General features: G+C 40.8%; 1 protein-coding gene across 6 annotated transcripts in view; it reads right to left on the reverse strand.

The window, feature by feature from the left end:
- Nucleotides 1-319: 319 nt before the first annotated feature.
- CELF1 (CUGBP Elav-like family member 1) overlaps nucleotides 320-20,160 on the reverse strand; it is a 107,659-nt gene continuing 87,818 nt past the window's right edge. For 3 of the 6 annotated variants that reach the window (XM_074955470.1, XM_074955467.1, XM_074955472.1), the window contains 4 exons: nucleotides 15,053-15,166; nucleotides 14,645-14,845; nucleotides 13,549-13,692; nucleotides 320-8,651 (listed from right to left, as the gene is read on the reverse strand). In XM_074955470.1, the coding sequence (XP_074811571.1) occupies nucleotides 8,524-8,651; nucleotides 13,549-13,692; nucleotides 14,645-14,845; nucleotides 15,053-15,166 (587 nt within the window). In that variant the 3' untranslated portion in view covers nucleotides 320-8,523. The remainder of the gene's footprint in view (nucleotides 8,652-13,548; nucleotides 13,693-14,644; nucleotides 14,846-15,052; nucleotides 15,167-20,160) is intronic. The other 3 variants (XM_074955471.1, XM_074955473.1, XM_074955469.1) reach the window with 2 other exon arrangements.

Consider the following 20,160-nt stretch of genomic DNA (forward strand, 5'->3'; position numbering starts at 1 on the left):
ACTCAATACACTGGGGGGGTCTCAGTGCCCCAAATGACAGACGGCCTGATGCATTCAGACTGTGGGGCTAACAGCAGCCATCTCAAAATCCTATCTCAAAATGAGTCTCCACCTTCTTCTCATACAGCGTCGTCCCCCAAGTCCCAGATCTATAAATCACAGCCAAAAATAAATGTACTGAGAAGTAGTGAAATCTGCAGACAACTCTGGGATGGGAAAGAATAAATCGTCTCATTCCCTTTTCACCACCCCAAGCACAGGGTAACCTACACAGCCAGGAGATCAGTCTCACATCCTTTGCTCTTTCTAACCTCTCTCCCCCTAGGATTTTACCTCATATTCTTTTCCCACACTAGGGTCCTTCACCAACTCACCTCCCTTAGTGACTAGGGTCTCGCCGTAGCCACAGTCTTGCAGGTGCTTCCAAGTGCCAGTTTCTAGCCATGCAGTCTCACAGCAGATGGTTTGTAGGGCCAGGGGAAGCCAGCTGCCCTTAGAATAGTAACCTGTCCTGCAGGGCAGGAACAGAAACTGCTTGACTCTTTACCCAATTAAAGACTAAACAAAAACAAAAAACAAACAAAACAAAAAAACACCCCACCTCTATAGAGATTCCCCAGCTAAGGCCCCTGAGAAGAGGACCTGGGGTTGGTACCCTGTTCAGGTAACAGCGTAAGAAGCTGTTGTATTGTGCTTGTCATTTGGGATAAGAGCCAGCAATTGCATGACCAGGCTTACAAAGGCCTTCTCTGGGATAGTCTGAACACTCTATTGCCAGTGCTAACCTAGAGCCACTAAGCCTCCCTCCACTATCTCATTGACAGTGTTAAACTGGGGCTGAACCTCACAAAAATTTTGCCCCAAATTACATAAAATAAAATTTAAGAATGTATGAAGGGAGCCCCAGTTCCCTGGAATTTTAGAAGCAGAATTACTGCAAATATCCCCCAACTTACCTGCTTCCCATCTATCCTGGTCTACCAAAACGCCTACTAAAAACAACGCAACAAACCCTACTCCTGGGAGCCTCTGACAGTTATGGAGATGGAACAAGGCCCAGATGCTGTGTCAGGCAGACAGTCTAAGTGCACAGGTAGATGCCTCAGGTGGCATCTGATCAGAAATTTGTCACACCAAAAAACACCAATTTAAAAGGATACCTTTGAAACCCAGTAAATTGCTCAGTTTTTGCACAAACTATAGAAAACAGAGAGGTGAAGGTGATATATTCGAGGGTGTGAAGAAAACAGCAGGAAACATGCACTATCTGAGTTTGGAAGAATAAAACTAAAACAATCACATTTTGCTGAGGAGATTGTAGTTACAAAAACAAAACAAAACAAAACAAGCATGCTGGAGTTTAACAAAATACAACATCAACTTTGATCAAATTTTCACTGCAGACAAAGGCTGATAACTACACAGGAAAGGATAAAACAGTAAGTGCCAGGGCAAAAATGCCACTACAATCAGGAGAAAATATAGTTCAAGTGTTTTGTGCTGATGCCACTCAAGTCAGAGTTTGAACTCATAAAAATACATGCTATCTCCTCAAGCACAGAAACCATTTCAGCAAAATGTGACCAGAAGCCTCCTGAAAGTCTAAGTCGCATCAATCAATTGACTTTTTTCTTCAGAATTTTGTTTTTAAAACTAAGCACACAGAAAAAACTAAGCCGAGAAAGTGACTGGCTGTATGTTCACAGAAATACAAATACTCCACGAGGTATGCTAGCAAGGCTGCTCTGAAGACAAATTACAAAGAATCAGAATCACAAAATCAAGTGGTTATCTTACGAAGTTCTAGAAAAATAGAAATTTTTTTTATATTCAAATGCAAGTTTAAATATTCTCCTTCAGCAGTCTTTCTAGCAAAACCAATTTGGCAGCACAAACACAAAAAAAAAAACCAAACAAAAAAAAAACCAAAGAAAGAAACAAACATAATAAAAATACACATCAGCATCAAAGGTCAACACAAGGTCAAAGGTGAGAGTTCAAGCATCAGAGAAGCTGAAGAGACAAGGATTTGGACGATGTACTTGAACGCCACATCGACATGCTTTAGGCACAACGATGAACAAACGGCAGGAATCTAGAAAAAAACAAACCAGAAAGAGGGAGACCCACTGAGTTACACAGAGCAGTACATCCAAACAAGGAGAGAGAGAACAGGAATGGGCACTGTACAATGAGACCTCTTGGGGAGGGGAGTTGACAGGGAGGGCAGCACATGCCAACGATGGACAAGTAAAAGTCAAGGTACATGGAGGACACCAAGTAAACATCAAAATGCCAGAAATAAAATGGAAGCAAAGGCCTGGATTTCCCTTTGGACACTGGTTTTGTGGGACTGTTGTACATTCACCTTTGCCCCATGCCCAGTGTCCCTGCTAGCTCTGCTTGTGAGAAAGACAACAGAGCAAGCCCCACCCCAGGAGCCCACCTCCAAAGATACGGCTCCAGGATTAACACCCACTCACAGAAATTCAGACAGCAAGAGACAGGACAGAGGACACGGGGGTGGTTCACAGGTGATTTGACAGTTGAGACCTTTTTATGTCTTATCAAGGGAAATGCTTAGGCAGTGGTAGCCCAGGAAATCCATGCTCTTTGCTTCAGCTCCAGTCCCTTCCCATCCCTTAGGAACCCACAAAGTGGGAGAGTTGGTTGATTTTAGAACCAAATGAAAAGACTGTACAAGACAAATAAGCGGAACCAAAAACCCCACACAATACAGAAGAATTCCTTAAGACTTGTCCTAGCTGAGCCCTTTTCACACAGTTATACCTGGGCAGAAATTTTCCTTTCCCAACCCTTTCAATAGAAAGCCCCCTGCACTCTGATTTGTGAGAAAGGGATTCTGGGCACTGAGAAACTCTACAGTCACTGTTGCCAGTTTGGAACACTGGAAGATATTTTGTCTGAACCTTTCTTGAGCAGAGCTTTCAGATCTGATGGGATCCCTACCAAGGGACGCTAACAGCTTTGCTGTCTTCTCTTGGCCACCAAACTGCAAAAGCCTTTTAGAGGGAATGTGGAAAGTAGAGGAGAAAGGGAGGTATCTTTTAGGATTCCACTTTACACCCAGTTGTGGTGCCATGTCCTTCAGTCTCTCAAAACTGCTTAAGGGTTGCTGGTGAGTGATGTGGAGCTTTCAGTATCCCTATGAGTGAACCTGATGATTCCACAGCACTTGCAGCTAGCTTGAGGAGCTGAAGGACCCTCCTCTGAATAATGGGGCAACAAAAACATGTTGCCACAGGCTGGCTAGCACTGGTGGTTTGGGTTTTCTCCCCATGCTTACCCTTCCGGAGACAGAACTGAGCAAGGAGACTGAGTGAAACCTCAGCTAGCAAGAGACACTGCAACATTAAACATTATTTCTATAGTTTTAGCCGTTTTTTTAGGTGCTTGGCAAACAGCTACAAGGACCAAGTCCCTGTCCCAAAGAGCTTACAATCCAGAAAGGCAAAGTATCAGTGGAGAAATGGGGCATGGGAAAGAACAAAAGCTAAGGTTTCAAATGACATTTAGCAGACATCATAGGAATTCCTAGTGTGGTTTTGTCCTTTTTTTTGGCAGATATTTTCAAATGTCTTCTCTGTCAACAATTTTGAGGGAAAGACTGATTCATTAGAGGCCTTTTGGAAGAAGTGTCTAAAGGAGAGACTTGGATGAAATACTGGAGGGGTGGCAGGTTGGGGCAAACACATAATGACATAAGGAAAGGGAGACAGTTATTTCTGTGTCCTTGTTTCTCTCTCACATTAGTGGTCGATAACATAATACTGAAATTTTTCTGCATTCCATATTTTATACTTTGTAACATTTCCGCTTAGTGATCCACAACATCCTTATATTTGTTTGCATCAGGAAAATCCAAATGTACACTGTGAGCATCTGCGCTCTTGATTTGTAATTTTTTAGCTGTGACATTGCTCAGGTGAAATAGTCATGTAAAAAGGTGTTTCACTGAGCTGTTTTTAGATTGCTGCTGATTATTGGTTTTATTTCAGGAGGAAGTCAATGGGTTCACAAGTATGCAGAATTCCCTCTCTTCTATACAGCTATCAACAAATGGAATTGCCTGAGTTAATTCTGCCTTGCACACAGGCCAGTTTCCAGTATACATTTTACTGTCTAGATTAAGGACTTTTTATTTAAGGATTTAATTGCCTGGTTGGAATTTCCCATGGTGATAACTGTATTTTCCAGATAGATTTAACTTGTTTGATCTATTATCTCATCATTAAAACATAAAAGATATTTCCAACAATTGTTTCGGACTCTTTTGGAAAGTTCTAAGCCTAAGCAAAATGAGGGTTGATTTTAATGCATATTTATCAAAAGCATTTTCTAATAAATGCAAGCTCTGCATGCTGGTAAGATAACTAAGCTGTAAGAAGACATCTAATTTTAGACTCTTATTTAGGTGCTGAAGAATCTAATCAGAGTAGGCTTGCTACAGCTGTAGATATTAAACAGTATCAGGCTAAGATCAATTACAGCCTTACCTAATTCTTCACTTTTAATATGGGATGCCAAGTAGAATCAAATGTCTTCTGAAGTCTGCAAAGCAGGCAAATACTTCCCCCTTGTTTCTATGACGCAGATTATTTACAAGGATCTGCAGAGTACACCTGCAGTCTGGAGTTCTGTGGTTCAACAGAAATCATACTGGATTTTGTTGTAGAATCTCTTTGGAAAATCCAGATTCTTTAGATTATGAGCATACAAAATACTTTGCCCATTTGGCTACTTAAGCAAATCCTTCTGTAGTTATTTGAACACAGTCAACTCTTATGCCAATGTATCAATGTAACATTCAGACATTTCAGAGAAGTGCATTGATTATAACCAACCTAAGTATTTTGAGATAGCTTCCAATATTTAAGTATTTCAGAATGAGTCAAGTCTGTCCCAAATAATTTTGCCAGTTTCAATTACGTAAATTCTTTTCTTCTCCCTTCCAGTCTCAGCTTTAATAATCTTTGGTAGCATACAAAGTTTTTGTTCTGGGGACAGTTTCTCATTTGGATTATTTCTAAAGAGTAGTTCAAAGTGATTTTACCAGATTTTTGTCACAATGGGCTGCTAATTCAGAGTGTGCTTTTATGTTTAGTCAATTTATTCCAATGGTCCCCAAAACAGCTGACTGATTTGATTTGCAATAGAATGAGAGCATGAGAGTGATTAAAAAAAAATACAGGATTTCCTGCCAAACTGTGAGGAAGAAAACTCTGTTCAAATCTGGAAGGAATGAAGGAAGAGGCAGAAAACCATAGTCTATAGCAGCTGCCACCAAGCAGAAATAAACACACTTATTTTATACAATCAGCTGCACTGCGCAGCAAAAAAACCTTCAGCAGTCAGAGACTTGATGCATTTATGAACTTTGGCACCACATGCCTGGACACACCAATAGACTGAATGAAGCTGAAACAGACACACATTTAGGGTCTGATCTTTAGCTGGTATAAATTAGTGTAGCTCAATTACATTCAATGGAATTGCATCAGTTCAGAGACGCTGGGGATTAGGCCCTTAGAATTTAACCTGCATAGATTTGTGTTGGCAATACTTGCATTATAGTCATGCCAGTAAGGCACAAGAGCTAGCCCAGGTTAGGCTTGTAGTAAAGATAATCAAATTATCTGGGAAGAGTCATAGGGCTAAATTCATCCCTGGCATAAATGGGTGAATCTTCCACTTAAATCAATGGAAGTTACACCTGTCTACAACAGGGCAGAGTCTGGTCAGTACTAGAAGCATAGTAACAGGATGCAAAGGCTAAAGATACTAAGTACAGGGCAACTGAAATGACTACTTAAAGGAACAGGCCCATGTCTGGGGTCAATGGGGAAATGGAGCAAGGGTCTCAGCAGTATGTAGCATACTATATAAGAGTGACTGTAGAGACCACAGAGTACAGCTATCCCCCCTTCAATGCTTCACAGCATTAATCCTTCCTCATTTAGCAGTTAGTCAGCCTGCAAACAGGCCACTGAAAATCAGTAGTTTCAATCATGCACATCATTGTATGTGTAAAACAATCACATTCAGGATTCTACAAACCCTGGCCTTTTTTCCAGTGAAATAATTTAAGTAATAAATATTCTCCACCCTGGAGCGGTATAAAACTTCTATAAAAATAGAAACAACATTCTTGGTTACAGCAGGTCATGCTTGGAGCGGTTGCTCCCAATCATGATCTTTTTTCTTTTCTTCTTCTTTTTTTTTTTTTTTTTTGCAAAGTATATTTATAAAATAATCCCATTATGACCTTAGCGGCCTTAACACTCCAACACTTTCTTCTCAGAAAACCAGGACACATCTCTCCCAGTGCACAGAATTCAAGTGTACACGGTTCACCTAAGAGTGTGTGTGTGTATATATATATATATATATGTATGTATGTTTATAGAGACCCAAATAGTCAACATGAAAGGGTACCATATGCCAGCATAAATGGGAATTTGGCAGTCTGGGCATTTAACCTTTTGTCACCACAATATTCTCTGTATAATACTGACAATTTCTCCTACCCATCTGCCAGGATTACAGACAGGTTGGCACCAAAAAACTATCTGAGTTTCAAACTCATCAACAAAAGGGCACTTTACCCTGGTGCTCTGATGCTATGGGTCAGGCTTTGTATTTATGAGGTTTAAGAGTCCAGGGGACCCAGTCCCTGGATATGCCTGACTTTCCCTATGGACCACAACAGAGTATCTGTAAACACATGCACATTCTAACATTTCAGGGGCTTATGGCTCCTCCTGCTAGAGTAGAGAAGGAAGTAAACACCCTGTGTCTGACCACACATGCTTCCTACTTAGGAGCCAGCTCCCAAACACAGGATTGCAGTGTTACTTGGTGGGCTGAGGAAAAGCATCACTCCAAACTGGGAACATAAAGGAGAAGAGGAAATAGAGAAAATATGAGGTAAATGGAATCTCTATTAAAGATATACAGAAACTGTAAATTTCCCATGTGACAGAGGTGGATTTTGGTGGTTAGAGCACTAGCCTCTACTGTGACTCCTTGATGTGCTTCAAGCCAGAGTCTCAAAGGGGCTTTGAGCCTCCTAAAATCAGTGTATACAAAAGCCCCTGTAACATACTGGCAAATTCACAAATGTGCAAAGAATGTGTGTGTTCAAGAGAGGGGAGTGTCTGCTCTTCCTTCAACATACTGGGTGACAGCCACTGCCAAAGGCAGAATAAGACTGGGTGGTTCAAGGGTCTGCTCTAGTACACTCACCACTTTCAAGGAAAACTGCAGTGTAAAAAGTAAATCTAATTACTATACCAAATCACATCACAGAATTACTAGTGAACAGGAAATTGCCTTTGGAAAAGAGAATGACTGAGGAAGTAGCTCCCACTTGGATGTGCAAGGCAGCAGAAACCTCAGAAGCTGTTGTAAAGTATGCTGTATTATTTGTTGTTAATTTAATAGTTTAATAATAATAAATTAGCATTTAGATTGTGCTTATTGAGTATTAATTCAAAGACCTGTGAGATGGGCATTATCATCATTGTACAAATGGGAAAACTGAAGCACAGGGATGGGAAGAGATTTGACCAAGGTGACACAAAGTCTGTGGCAGATTTGGGATAAGAACTCAGGAGTTCCTGGCTTCTAGCCCCAAATTTATTCCTCCAGACCACAGTGCCTTTCTAAACCCTAGCACAATTCCCAGCTGATCAGTCAAGAGTAAGATTTCCTAAACACTGGGAAATTCAATTAATTATTCAATTAATATGCAACTCTAGATGGACTATGAGGTTTTCTGGGCAGGGATATTGTCTAAAAATTTTTTATAAAGTGCTGTATACATTCATGGTGCAACAATAAATACCACTTTATATAGCAAAATAATCACTGCAGTTTTCCTTTAACCCATTAACCTCTTTTCTCTTTTAGATTTTTCACATGCTCTAGAGACAGATTCAGCTAGGAAATTCCCACAAAAGACATTTAACTAAGGAAATATCAGAGCATGGGGCATGGCAAAGGCTACCTGAGGTCTGCTCCTTGCCCATCTCAAGGTGGTTCTCCCTCCCCACCTTTCTTTTCCTCAGTGCTGTCTGGTGTCAGTTCTGCTCCTCCTTCTTCCCTCTGGTGTGGTGTCAGTTCTGCTGCTCTTTTTGTATTCCCGCCCCCTCCCTGCCCCAAGGTAGCTGGCATTGGTCCTTCTCAACACACACTGGATACAAACACAGCAAACTTCAAATAAGGAAAAACAACAACAACAAAAAAACACCTCAGTGATATGGCACCTAAACTCCAAAGTAAAATACTGGAAACAAAATCACAAACTTGTCCTCCATCTGAAGCAGAAATCCCAGCAGATGCTGCAGCTGAGTCTTCAAGGGGAAGATGTGCCAGCTAGAATGGCATGGATCAGCATCCAAGACTGTAAAAACACAGCCTTAGGGCTTCGAATCACTAAGTGCGCTCCTCCCCAACTTACCAGAAGATCCTTCTCCCTCCAGTCCCAAAGGGGAGGGGCGCTCAGTATGGCTTGCTGTCATTCTTAGAGCGCTTGAGCTGCACTTTCAGACGCTTCATGCCAATTTGAAAGCCATTCATTGACTGGATGGCAGCCTGTGCAGAGACAGGATTGTCGTAACTTACAAAACCTGGAAAAAGGAAAAATACATAATTACAGCATGCTCAAGATCCCAAACAGACAAGTGGATAAGACCCTGCTTCAAGAGCTGCATGTACCCAGGTTATCTCAAGGTAAACAGGTTTGCATGAAGTGCCATTTTCAAAATCTCATAACTTCACTAGATCACTCAGGCACTTCTCAAAGGTTCCTGGCCAAATTGTAGCTTTTTACCCCAAGCCACTTTGGCATAAGAGCGGTTTTAAAAAAATAGCACTACAATTTTTTTTTTTTTTTTTAAAACAGACAGAGAAAGGTTTTTCCACCAGTCTCGTCAGATTCAAACATAGCTTACTAATTTTTTGCTCAAACTTTACAAAAAACTCATCCCTGGGGAGAGACCAGACTTGGAAATATTTAGTCCAAAAGATGAAAACTTTGGAAAGTTATAAATAACTGCAAACAGGAGCTCAGCATGGAAATTCTCATGTAACCTTAACTATAGCTAATGACCATGTTCCAGTTATGAGAACAAAAACTGATTTATTGGGCATAACTGAAACCTAGCTGATAACTTTTGTAACAGGAATGTCAGTATAGGAGAGGTAAAAGGGGAAGAGAAGTGGCGTTGTATATTAGAAATATTTACATGCTGAGGCACTATGATTAGACAAACAGTAAGTATATTGGTAAAATTCTTTGAATAAGGCCACAATGAGGAACAGTGGACATTTGCTAGAGACCCTTAAGAGTAGAGATTAGGAAGGTGAAATGAGCCAGCTCTCAGGGTACCTGGGACCACAGGATACTGTACTCAGAAAGGCTTAACCACAGAGATCTCCACTGGGTAACAAATACACCTAGCATGTTTCAAAGAGGTTCCTTAGTTATTCAGAGAAAAAACTTTACTATCATTAAAGTACAGATTCCAACCAGTGGAGAAGATGCCTTGGAGGACCACAGTATAGAGAAACTGACAGGGAATGAATGACAATAGGTGAGCTTTGATATCAGTGAGCACAAACTACTTTGCATCCAGCATAACAAAGAATGGGTGCACACAGAATCCAATAGTATAAAGGGACTAGATCTCAGAAAGAAGTCTAATAAGACGTAAAGGAGAGGAAGTGTTAAAATCCACCAACATGGAAGATGGCTGGGTAATTGAAAGACATGATACCTAAGGCAAAACAGACTATAACTTTGTTGAAAAAATAATATAAAGTAAAAGCAGCAGCCAGGGTGGTTTCATGAGGAATTATCTGCAATCTGAATTCAAAATAAACAAATTACTGGAAAAGGAAAAAAGAGGAAGGCAAAGAAAGAAGTTTACAAACGTTAATTAAAGCTGTGAGTGGACAGGGGGAAGTAAGAGGAGCCAAAACGTAGAATGAAATATACTAACCAGGGGGACTAAGGAGAATAAAAATGTTCTTACAGATATATAATCAGGGTAAGTAGTACTTGGGAGAAATTAACTGTATTAAGAAGTGAGGAAGGACATGAAAATTATCCTAAAATAGCCAAGATAATTAACTCCTTTTTAAAGTTTGCCTTAGAAAAACATTAACAAGGAAAGACAATTGGGAAGTAACAAAGATATATAGCAATAGATATTGACTAAAAACATAAGGGAAAACGTAAGTATGTTCACATTTTCTTAGTAAACGAGGTCAGATTAGGTACATCCAAGGATTTAGTGGAACTAACCAAAAAAATTACCAAACCACTCACTTATTTTAAAGTATTATATGTAACTGGGGAGAGATGAGAAAATATAAACATAGTTCCAATCTTCAAAAAATGAAATGAGGCATCCTACTAATTAGGTTCCTGTTAAGTCTAAAATTCTATCCCTACTAAAATAATAGAACAAATATTAAAAGAAAAAACATTGCTAAACATTTAGAGGATAATGGTACCATAAGCAACAAAAACAGCATTGTGGATTTTCAAAACACAAATCTTGCCAGACAAACTTGTTTAGCTCTTTTAATAGCATTACAAAATTCGTTGACAGAAGTGCAGTTTTAGATATTTATTTTTATCAAGCAGACATTTTATTCAAAATAACTTGAATATGAACAATAACATGCACAGAACACTAGCCAGCTGAAAATACTGAAGTACTGAGTTGGCGAAATATTTCACGGAGTACCACAAGGAATCTGCTAGTTCTGGACTCGCTAAACATCTTTGCTCATGATGTAGAATAGAGAGCAACTAGGACATTACGGACCTGGAAGGAGATGGAAATACTAGTGAAGACAAAGGAAGATACAAAAGGAATGTAGAGAGGATAAATATGTGGGCAGAAAACAACAAAATGTGATAGCTTGGGATAATGCAGATAAACACATCCTTGGAAAAATAACCAAAATCACAGTAACTGAAAAGAGAGGGAGAAACCAGGGAAGCAGTAATACTATGAGAGACTCAACAGCACTGAGGGACATGAAATTAGACACAAGTTTCCAAAGCAAAAATGACCAGTGCAAATTTTGGGTTGAATACCACAGTCATCACAGTGCAAGGAAAGAGTAGTCCTATTCCCTAAGGCTCTAGTATGACCGTGCACCTCATTACCAGAAAAAATATCGACAAATTGGCAGGAGTTCAGAGACAAGAAAAATTATTAGAGAACTTCTGAGGAAAAAATCAACAGAACTATACACAAAAAGCACCATGTTAAGATTGCAGAGTTAAAATGAGCATAAATTAGGAGATACAAAAGTTATCTCCTAATCAACAATGATTTGACCATAAATACTCTACATCCTGCATGTGTTATGGAATATGTTTAAAGATCAGTTTATATTAATCTCTATACATTTAACCAGGAAAAGAAGAATGGAAAATAGTATGTATGTTCAGTTTAGTTGAGTTGAGTGAACACAGATGGTGGAATCTTAACCTTAGTATTTCCTTGCTTTGTTATTTTAACATTGCAAGGTCAAATTTACGTAAATGCAGGGTTGTTTTTTAAGAAAAACAGAAAATACTACACAGCCTTGCTTAATAATGTTAGACTTTATACAATCCAAATTAGGCTTTGAAATTCAATCTGGGCAATACCCAGATATCAGAGTGATTGGCATGGTATAAAAAAAAATAAAATAAAATAAACTGCCTCCTTTGTTGCTGCTATTTGTTTGATTGGAGGAAGTATTTTGCAAGTTGAGTTAACAGGGGAGCAGTACAGCTGTTTACACTGGAGGGCTGGATGAAAACACAGTGTGTATAGATTGTTGTAGAAACACCTTTGAGACGGCAACATCCATTAAGCTTTTTCACTCCCACACTGCTCTAGTTTCTATTGTTAAGGCAGGATCTGAGAGAATTTTGCTGTGCATAGTTCAGTGAGATGTTCACAATCTCTCTCTGCAGATTTTCCCAGGGCCCTGCTCAGGACAGGCATAGAGAACGTGCAGCAAAGCCACAAAATGAGCAAGGCTCTATTATGTTCTATGTAGACTTAAGCATGCTCAATATCGTCTGCTAAGAGATAATATTTTCTTCCAAATCTAAGATGCAGCAAATTCTGAGGGAAGGCTTTTCCCCACACTCATCCTGTAGTTCTGTTTAAAATCAGGATTTTCAGAAGAACCAGATTCTCTGCCATCTTCTACATAGGAAAAGTGGTTCTATCTCAATTAAAGCTTTAAGGACTTTGGCTGAACTTTAAAAAATCCCCTTCAGACACAGACCAAGTATTGGGAATTTCAGTATGAGATGAATGTTTCACAAAGATATGTTTGATAAGACAGGAAATTATAATGGAAGCTATATTGCAACCTTAATAATGGATGTGAGTAGAATCCACTCTTGCTTGGCTAACCAATAACAGTCGGGATGGTACCATAACAACAGTCTGCAGATTTTTCAAGGTGTAAACACTAATGATGATGAATTATTTAGGGCAGTACATTGTGGCATAACTAGGAGTAATGGGATGAAATTCAAAAAAGGAAAATTCCAGGTGAATATCAGGAAAACCTTCCAGATAATGAACTGTATTAGGCTGTGAAATAATCTCTTAAATGAAATGAGGTAATGCACATCACTTGCTCAAAACTAGACTGGAAAAAGCACTAGAAAAGACACTGTGAGGAACCATCTGTCATGCGCCAGTAGGATCAGCTGCAGTTATCCCAATATGCAAAGGAGGCCCAGTAGATAACAGGATTGAGGGACTCTACTATAAGTAGGGCCCTACCAAATTCACAGTCCATTTTGATCAATTTCACGGCCAGAGGGTTTTAAAATTGGTCAATCTCACATTTCACAGTATTGTAACCATGGGGGTCCCAACCCAAAAAGTATCCAGAAGTGGGTTTGATCCCCCCCAGAGCTGCCATGCAAGGGAAGGACAGGTCCTGTATCTCCCCAGTCCAGCAGGGGCTTACAGCTGGGAGCTCCCTGGTTGGGGTGCTTCCAGGAGCAGGGGGAGGCACTTGGAGGTGGATCTGATCTCACCCCTGCCCCCAGCTGCCATGTAAAGGAAGGACAAGTCCTGTCCCTTCCCAACCCAGCAGGGAGGTGCAGGTAGGAGCATCTTAACAGGGGCACTCCCAGCAGCAAGGGCGAGATCAGATTTCATGGGGAAGGACTTATTTCACATTCTATGACACTTTTTTTTCCACACCCGTGAAATTGGTAGGGTCTTAACTATAAGAGTTGCCCACACCCACATTATTTCAGCATCACCTCAGGCTACCGGAGTCTGAAGGCCAGGGCTTTCCTAGACAGACTGACTATTGAGGTCAAAGAATAAAGAAAAATACTTCTGCCTATCTGACCACCATATGCAACTGTCCGCCATCCCTCCATGAAAACCTCCACCCAACTTATTTTCTCCCAGAGAATGGCAGTGATATATCTTCTCATTCTTCACCCCCTGCTACTAACAGTGACTGGAACCAACATACCAAAACACTTGCTTAGATTGGTCTGCTTGTCAATGAAAACCTTGGCGGAGACGACATTCCCAAATGGCATGAACATCTGCAGCAGGTCCTGGTCCCCAAACTCCTGGGGGAGGTGGTAGATGAACAGATTGGCTCCCTCTGGACCTTCAAAACATCCATCGATCAGAAACACAAATTCAGCAAAAACATGGGAGGTCGGGCCCTAATCTCAAAGCAGAGAGCCAAGAGCCATTCAATATAATTAATTTTGCCCTCCCCTCCCCGAGAAAGCAGTAAACTTCCTGCTAGGAAACTGGACCAACTTGATTTCAAAATAAGGCAACATGGTCTGTTGCTGGGATCAAATATTAAAAGTGATTTTGGCTCCTTCCCCACTGCCTTTCTCTGATTACGACACTTCCTGCATCACACTGAAGTCAACACTGGCTCAGCAACACAGATCTCCTTGTTTGCTGCTGCATGGGAGACCTATGGGTATGCATCAGCCCAGGGTGCTGACTAAAACAAAACAAGTACTTATGCCAAGTCTGCAGCATGAGGAAAACAGTAAATTGAATATAAAAATTAAAATGCTCCTGACAGCCTGTATATTGGCAATGCCCTAAAACTCTCAGATTCTGTTTCTTGCCTCTGAGTCAATCCTCCTCCTCATTCCACCTGCTGCCCACAACACAGTACCATAGTCCTCATTCTTTCACAGTCTTTCACTCTACATGCTAAATTAATTCAGTATCTGAAGTGTAAAAATTCCAGTGACAGGGACTCTTCAGAGTGGTAACAAAAGGCAGAAATACAAGTAATGAAATGAAATTAAGAAAAGAAATCTCCCTGACAGTGACACGTGTCGGGCTGTGACGACACTTCCCCCAAAAGGAATGTTTAAAACTGAACAAAGCCTCAGAGAAATCAACTATATGGAACAATTCTGCAGTGGCCCCCCCCCCAAATGGAGGAACTATAGGAGAATTCTCACTCTAGCTTCTATGATTCTAGGAAGCTAAATGCTGTGCATGTGGTATGTGTATAAGGCTCAGGACTTACTCTTCCTCAAACCCCCACTCAAGCACTCAAGTCCTCTGCATAACTTCCCACCTACCTTCTTTTTGACTTCCTGCTGCACCAATACTCTGCTGCGTTAACAGACTCTGGTTGTAGAGAGTGGGCAATGCGGCAGCAGCGTATTGCTGAATCCCAGAGTACGCCTGAGTGAGAGCCTCCATTGTGCTACCCGTGCCATTTGAGAGGCCACCGCTGCCAAGTCCACTGCTGCCAAGTCCACCATTTAAGGCTGCCATCCCTATGCAAGAAAAGGGAAATGAACATTTAATAACTGAGTGGTGTGTCTGAGCCAATGCTAGTCAACTTTCAATACACTTCACGGCTGTCAGAAACAAGCAACCGAGAACGAGCAGGAGCAAAGAGAGTGGCTTATCCAGGGAGCCACGGCACAACTACAGGAATTGTAATCAGTCATTTTTCCCTCCCTTCACTACACAGCGCTTACCTGCTAAAGAGCTGACATTGAGGCCTGCTGTAGCACCTGCTAACGTCTGCAGCGCTCCAAGAGAGGCCATTGGGTTAACAGAGGAGCTGCTACTCGAGCTAGGTGAGGAACCTGCTATTAAAATGAGAGAATTAAACACCAAACAATAACTTTTGCCCTTTATCATTCAAATCCCTTGTTAACCCATTTTTACTGCAATGCCGAGTAACTAGTAACAAGTAACTAGTTGACAAGTAACTAGTCAACTAATAAGGACTAGAGCAGGGCAGTTGAGAATAGTTTACATTAAAAAACGAACAAGCTGTGGCCAGTCAACCCACTGACTGATGTGCATGTAGGAGGAATCCCTTTCCTGCATTTTTTAACGGTTTTTGTCTTTTCATAGCAAGACCTCTTTGGGGGCAGGGACTGTCTTTGTGTGTCTGTACAGTACCCAGCACATTTTGGATGCTACTTAATATAAAACAACAACATAGTTAATAATACATTAGCTGCAGAGTATCTAAGCCAGGTCTGGATGCAACCAATGCATGATAACCAGCTGGGGTCTCCACCCCAATATAAAAATCAGTAGTGCTGCAATGTGGAATAAAAAAGTATCCGAGACTGTATTACTATCCATCCTTGGAAATCACATGCAAGATGTGAGTGAGTGAGTGAGAGAGAGACTAAAGAAGGCTCCAGTCAGACTGAACACAAAGTTTTCCCTTACAGATAGAGCACGGAGAACAGATGCCTAGAATCCATTCCAGCAACTGAAATCACTTTCCACTATGGAATTCCTGCTGCAGCAGCTGGGGCTGAAGTCAGGGCCAGGAACAAGCCAGAGAACAAATATCTCCAACACAAACATTCTCCTCCTCCATCTCAAGAGTGTGATTGCTAACTGTCCTTTTAAGCAAATAATCAAACAGGTTATTTATTAATCAGGCGTGGTCTCTAACACACTCGCAGTCCACACCGAACCCAATTCGACAACAGATAAGAGTCACAAGAAATTGGATAGGGCAGCTGATAGGAAGCAGCCTGTCTCTTTCAGGTCAGTAGTGTTTGAAAAGAGATTTCCAGGGGAATAGAGGTTCAAACCATAGGTCATTTGTACAGGTCTCAGCACTGGTGAGAAAGAGGAATCATTCCGTTATTATAGAGTTATCTCAGAGCCATCTTTTTGGATGTGACAGATCACAAGCGTACACAGGCTGACAAGCATCAGTGAGCGATAAATCCTCTGACATTTTAGCATACTCTACTCAGTTAATCTCTTATGTTTCAATTGCACCTCAGCCAAAATGTTCTCAATGTGGTTTACATATTATTAAAGCTGGTTGACGTTTTTCAAATTTTTGAAAAAATATTTCGTAAAAATTGTCACTATTTTTCATCCAAATCTATTTGACACAATTTATACATTAATCATTTCACCTGTCATCTGACACTCAACCACTTCTGGGGTGGTATATTAGCTATTTAATAAGGCACAGCAAAGCTACAAAACATTTTAAGGCAGAAATAAACAATCCTGTAGCCAATAAAAACTAGGGGAACACAGGAGACCAGAATTTTAAAATCTGGATTTCATTTTGGCCATGATACCTGGTCAACAAGACTACTCGTTATAAAAGTTCCAGAGAACCTTTGGAGTCTAGTTAGAACCTCTGTTTTACATCTCAACTAAAATAATCTAACAGCAGCATCCCTTCCCTAATGCTAAGCTGGGTTACTGTTTCCTTACTGACTCGGAGGGAAGAGGGCCACCTAACAGTTCAGAAATGGTATTAAATTGTGTTGTGTCTAAAATGAGATTTACTTCTACAATGGTTAACTACTGAAAAGCTTTGTAGAAGAATGTGCCACAAGGCAGGATGTGAACAATGTCATTTGGAGCACAAGAAAGAGAATATTTCAAGAACAAGGAGTAGCACAAAAAAAGGAATGAAGCCAAGAGTGGAGAAGGATACAGAGGGAACAGACATGAGAGAAGGGAATAGATGCTTTGTCTATATAAAAAAACGGCACCACTTTAACTTATGGTGTAATTTTAAACCGATTTGACTGCAAAAGGTTGTGTGGACATTTATTTCAGTTTAGCTTAGTCATTTAGGATCTGTTTAAGCTAAATCAAAATAACCCGTCAAACTGAGATAAGTGAGCCCACACGGGGGTTTGCACTGGTTCAACTAAACTGATGTAAAAACAAATTTAAATTAAATCACATAAACAAGACCAGAGTGAAGGCAGGGAGCCGTGGAATAGAATTAGGGAGAAATGTGAGCAGAGATGTAGAGAGGAGTGATGTTGTGCACAGCTTCAAAGTGAGGGACCATGAGCTTGAATTTAACATGAGAAAAGGGGAGCCAGAAAAGGGCTCTAAATAAGAGACTAGCATGGCCTGAGAGGTGTTAAAATCACTAACACTATTTAGGTTTTACTATTACACTTACTATTTGTATTGCAGTAGTGCCCAGAGGCCCCAGCTCCATTGTGCTATGTAAACTCCATTGTGCTATTCTGTAAACACAGAACATAGACAGTCCCTGCCCCAAAGAGCTTACAGTCTAACAAGTATCACTAACTAGGCCTCATTCCACTAGCTTGTATGATCTGAAGAGATCACAGCCTGTAGTGGCAAGGTTGTAGGTAATCCTCCCACTGAACTCACCACAGGTGATCTTCTCAAAGACCCTCCCAGTGACAAATGCAAATTAAAAAAAAGGAGGAGATAATAGTGGAGATCAACTAACGGATATGTCAGTGGTGTCAACACTCAAAGTTCTGTGATTAATTCTGAGCAGACATACCATGACACTGAACGTTGTTTATAGTGCTTTACTTCTGCTTTTTTCAAAAGGATGACAGTAAATGGCATACAAGCACAGTACAGCATAGGATTAAAATTGAGCCAGATTTTGCTAGGTCAACAACCCCAGCAATCTTCTTGGGGCTGCTATCTTGTTCTCTAGAATCACAACTGTAATTTTTTAAGGTCTTTAGCCTTTGCAGTTATGCAGAAATCCCTGAAAACACGAAGCAAGTGTAATTGACGCAGTAATGTCTGCCTGAGTCTGCAGAGAGCCTGAAACAATAGCTTTAAGAGATGTGAATTCCCCCATACATCTCCTTGGGATGGTCACTCAGATGTCCAACAATGATTGTTGAAATATCAACAATTAACTATATTACAGTAGAACCTCAAGAGTTATGAACACCTTGGGAATGGAGGTTGTTCGTAACTGAAATGTTTGTAACTCTGAACAAAATGTTCTTTCAAAAGTTTACAACTGAGCATTGACTTTATACAGCTTTGAAACTTTACCATGTAGAAGAAAAATGCTGCCTTCCCTTTTTTCTTTTAGCAGTTTATATTTAACACAGTACTCTATTCTATTTGCCCCTCCTCCACCCCCCGTTTTTTCATCTCTGCTGCTGCCGGATTGTGTACTTCCAGTTCCAAATGAGGTGTGTGGTTGACTGGTCAGTTCGTAACTCTGAAGTTATACTGTATGCTATTAAAGCACAGAAGAAAGGATAAGGAGAATCAGAGATTTGCACAATCTCCTCTCAGTGGCATCTCATTTTGGCACTAGGAGTGGATGGCACTTGAGAGAAAACCACTATTTTTTCCTTCCAATATGACCCATGGAAAAAGGCCAAAGGGCAGGAGCAGAGCCCTGGGATGCATCTGAGCCTCATCAAGTGGATGATATTCCTGCATAACATCTAAGCTCCACTGAAGGGAAGCCAATTGTAGAGAGCCCAGTGTGGCACTGAAACCCTACAGGGCAGTCCCATTAAGCAGCAAAGACCAGCTTCTATTCTGGTGGTAGATATGGGACCCTGGATGGCTACTGTTCCACTCTGCTGGATGGAGGCTGTCTGCAGACTCACACAACACCACTGTACCAGTTACACTAGGGCCACATTCAAGTTTTTTCTTCCTTCACACGTGAAGATTGGAAACATGTTTTTAATGAAAGCTTAAATTCTGACATCTTAACAACTCTGGGAGTCAGGCCTTAGCTGCGTGTATATATACACACCTTACTTTAAATCTTACTGAGTAAGAACCAAGCCTGACTAGCCCAACAGAGCCCGTGTGATCATATTGTGAGCATCTGTTGTGTGTGGAATCTCATTTTGGCATCTCAAATGTGTTGAGCTTGAGAGAGTAGAACCATTCCCCACAGTTCAAGCCCTTCAGTGCAAGGAAATAGCTATGTTCTTAGACTATGCGCACTACCATGTTTTTATCTAGGAAGGGACTGAAGCAGAGGACCTTGGGAATTCTCTCTCTCTTCCCTTCTATAGCCTGAACTCTTTGATATGGATTTTAGGGTAAACATTTTTACTATAGGGTAGTCTGACAGGCAGCCAAAGTAACTGAAAGAGTAACTGTCAACTTTGGTGAACCACACCTCTCAGTAAAAAAAATTATGAGAGACAACTTCTCTGACAATGCATCCGATGAAGTGAGCTGTAGCTCACGAAAGCTTATGCTCAAATAAGTTAGTTAGTCTCTAAGGTGCCACAAGTACTCCTGTTCTTTTTTCTCTGACAACAGGCATTCTCTTGAAGGCCCTCTGAGCTTGAGTCTTCTTTAGGGACTTCCATACATAGGGGAAGCCTTCTGATTTAAATCAAAACCAAAAGGTCCACAATTTAACTTCTGACCTTGCAATATACCTTTCCCATAAGTTCCCATAAGTCTCCTTCTCCAATACTAGCCATCTGGGCCTGCTGAGAAGTACGTATCTGAGTCAGAACAATAGCAGATTGGTCTGGCAGACAGAGGTAAGATTATCTCCTCTATAGATTGTATATTAGAGCTGGATGAGCAATTAGGCCTTTCCATGAAAAGAAAAACTCTCTGCTACAGACCAGTAAAGTACAGCCCTCTCTCTATGAATTTTAATGATGATCAACGGGGGTTGAAATCATGACAATCCAAAGCAAGAAATGGGCTCTATAAATAAAGGACCTCCTCCTTTTCCCGTCTCAGTGGTTTAGAGTAGGCAGAAGCAGCTGGCCCAGGCAAAATTTTGGCTTACACTGGTACTAAAATAGAGCGTGGCTCATATAATCTAGTTTGGGTGTATGTTTTTGCTTTGCCA

Source organism: Natator depressus, chromosome 6 (genome assembly GCF_965152275.1).
Source record: "Natator depressus isolate rNatDep1 chromosome 6, rNatDep2.hap1, whole genome shotgun sequence".
Taxonomy (NCBI): domain Eukaryota; kingdom Metazoa; phylum Chordata; order Testudines; family Cheloniidae; genus Natator; species Natator depressus.